This window comes from Antrostomus carolinensis, unplaced genomic scaffold (assembly GCF_000700745.2).
Source record: "Antrostomus carolinensis isolate BGI_N321 unplaced genomic scaffold, ASM70074v2 scaffold42160, whole genome shotgun sequence".
Classification (NCBI taxonomy): Eukaryota; Metazoa; Chordata; class Aves; order Caprimulgiformes; family Caprimulgidae; genus Antrostomus; species Antrostomus carolinensis.
This window is the reverse complement of record NW_010288606.1, coordinates 1,312-2,190: the sequence shown is the minus strand read 5'-3', so window position 1 is coordinate 2,190 and position 879 is coordinate 1,312. Positions and strand designations below refer to the sequence as shown.

At 38.9% G+C, this 879-nt stretch overlaps 1 protein-coding gene across 1 annotated transcript in view; it reads left to right on the top strand.

Annotated features, from left to right (window-relative positions):
- Window positions 1-380, top strand: part of TAF4 (TATA-box binding protein associated factor 4) — a gene marked incomplete at its 3' end in the record, with an annotated part of 29,612 nt that extends 29,232 nt beyond the window's left edge. The window contains exons 13-14 of the mRNA XM_010167171.1: window positions 123-179; window positions 261-380. Of these exons, the coding sequence (XP_010165473.1) occupies window positions 123-179; window positions 261-380 (177 nt within the window). The remainder of the gene's footprint in view (window positions 1-122; window positions 180-260) is intronic.
- Window positions 381-879: the final 499 nt, after the last annotated feature.

Here is an 879-nt window from a genome sequence, read left to right as displayed (position 1 = left end):
TGAAGCTTAAGGAAAACTTTTATATGCTGTGTAAAACTTAGAATCTTTAATTACTTTTGTAAGTTAATTAATTTTAATTTCTTTTTCTCCAACCATTCCATGTTCATCCTGTTTCAACATAGTCTCGATCTCGACAAGAGGATCCAGAACAGCTTAGGTTGAAACAGAAGGCCAAGGAGGTAAGTGTTCACCTTAACATGAACTTTTATTTTGGAAATTGAAAGAAAAATAATTAACTGTACTTGTTCTGGAAAATGCAGATGCAGCAACAAGAGCTAGCACAGATGAGACAGAGGGATGCCAACTTGACTGCATTAGCTGCTATTGGTCCCAGAAAGAAAAGGAAAGTAGATTCACCGGGATCTGGATCAGGGACAGAGGTACAGTATAAATAACTGGAATCTTTGATTTTGCTGTGTCAGCCTCTGTAAAAACCTTTCTGTTCTGAGCTTTTTCCCTGGTTTGTGGAAGCTTTCTGAGCAGCAGAAGGATAATTTGTGTTCAGATTCACTTGCTCCAAGACAAGGATCAATTTTAACATCGGTGTAGCATCATAGGGAATAAAATTTGAGTTGTCATTGCTTGATTCATGGAATTGGAGGAGTGTTAGAAATGCCATTGCTGTTCTCTCAAGTCTCTGCTCTTTTGGACCTCCATAGTTTTGGGAAGAGATTGTTGTGGTTGTAGCCAATCTAACTAAATAAGATAGCAGAGGAATTCCACTGAGGTGGGTGCAGTGGTAGAATTGAATCACTGCTAAATTTGGCAGCAGGAGCTTCAGGTTATAGGAGATTGCTTAATTCTCTCTTCAGCTGTTGATTGGCCTTAGTTTCAGATCTCCGCAGCAGATGAATTTGACCAGTTCCATCTGATTATGAT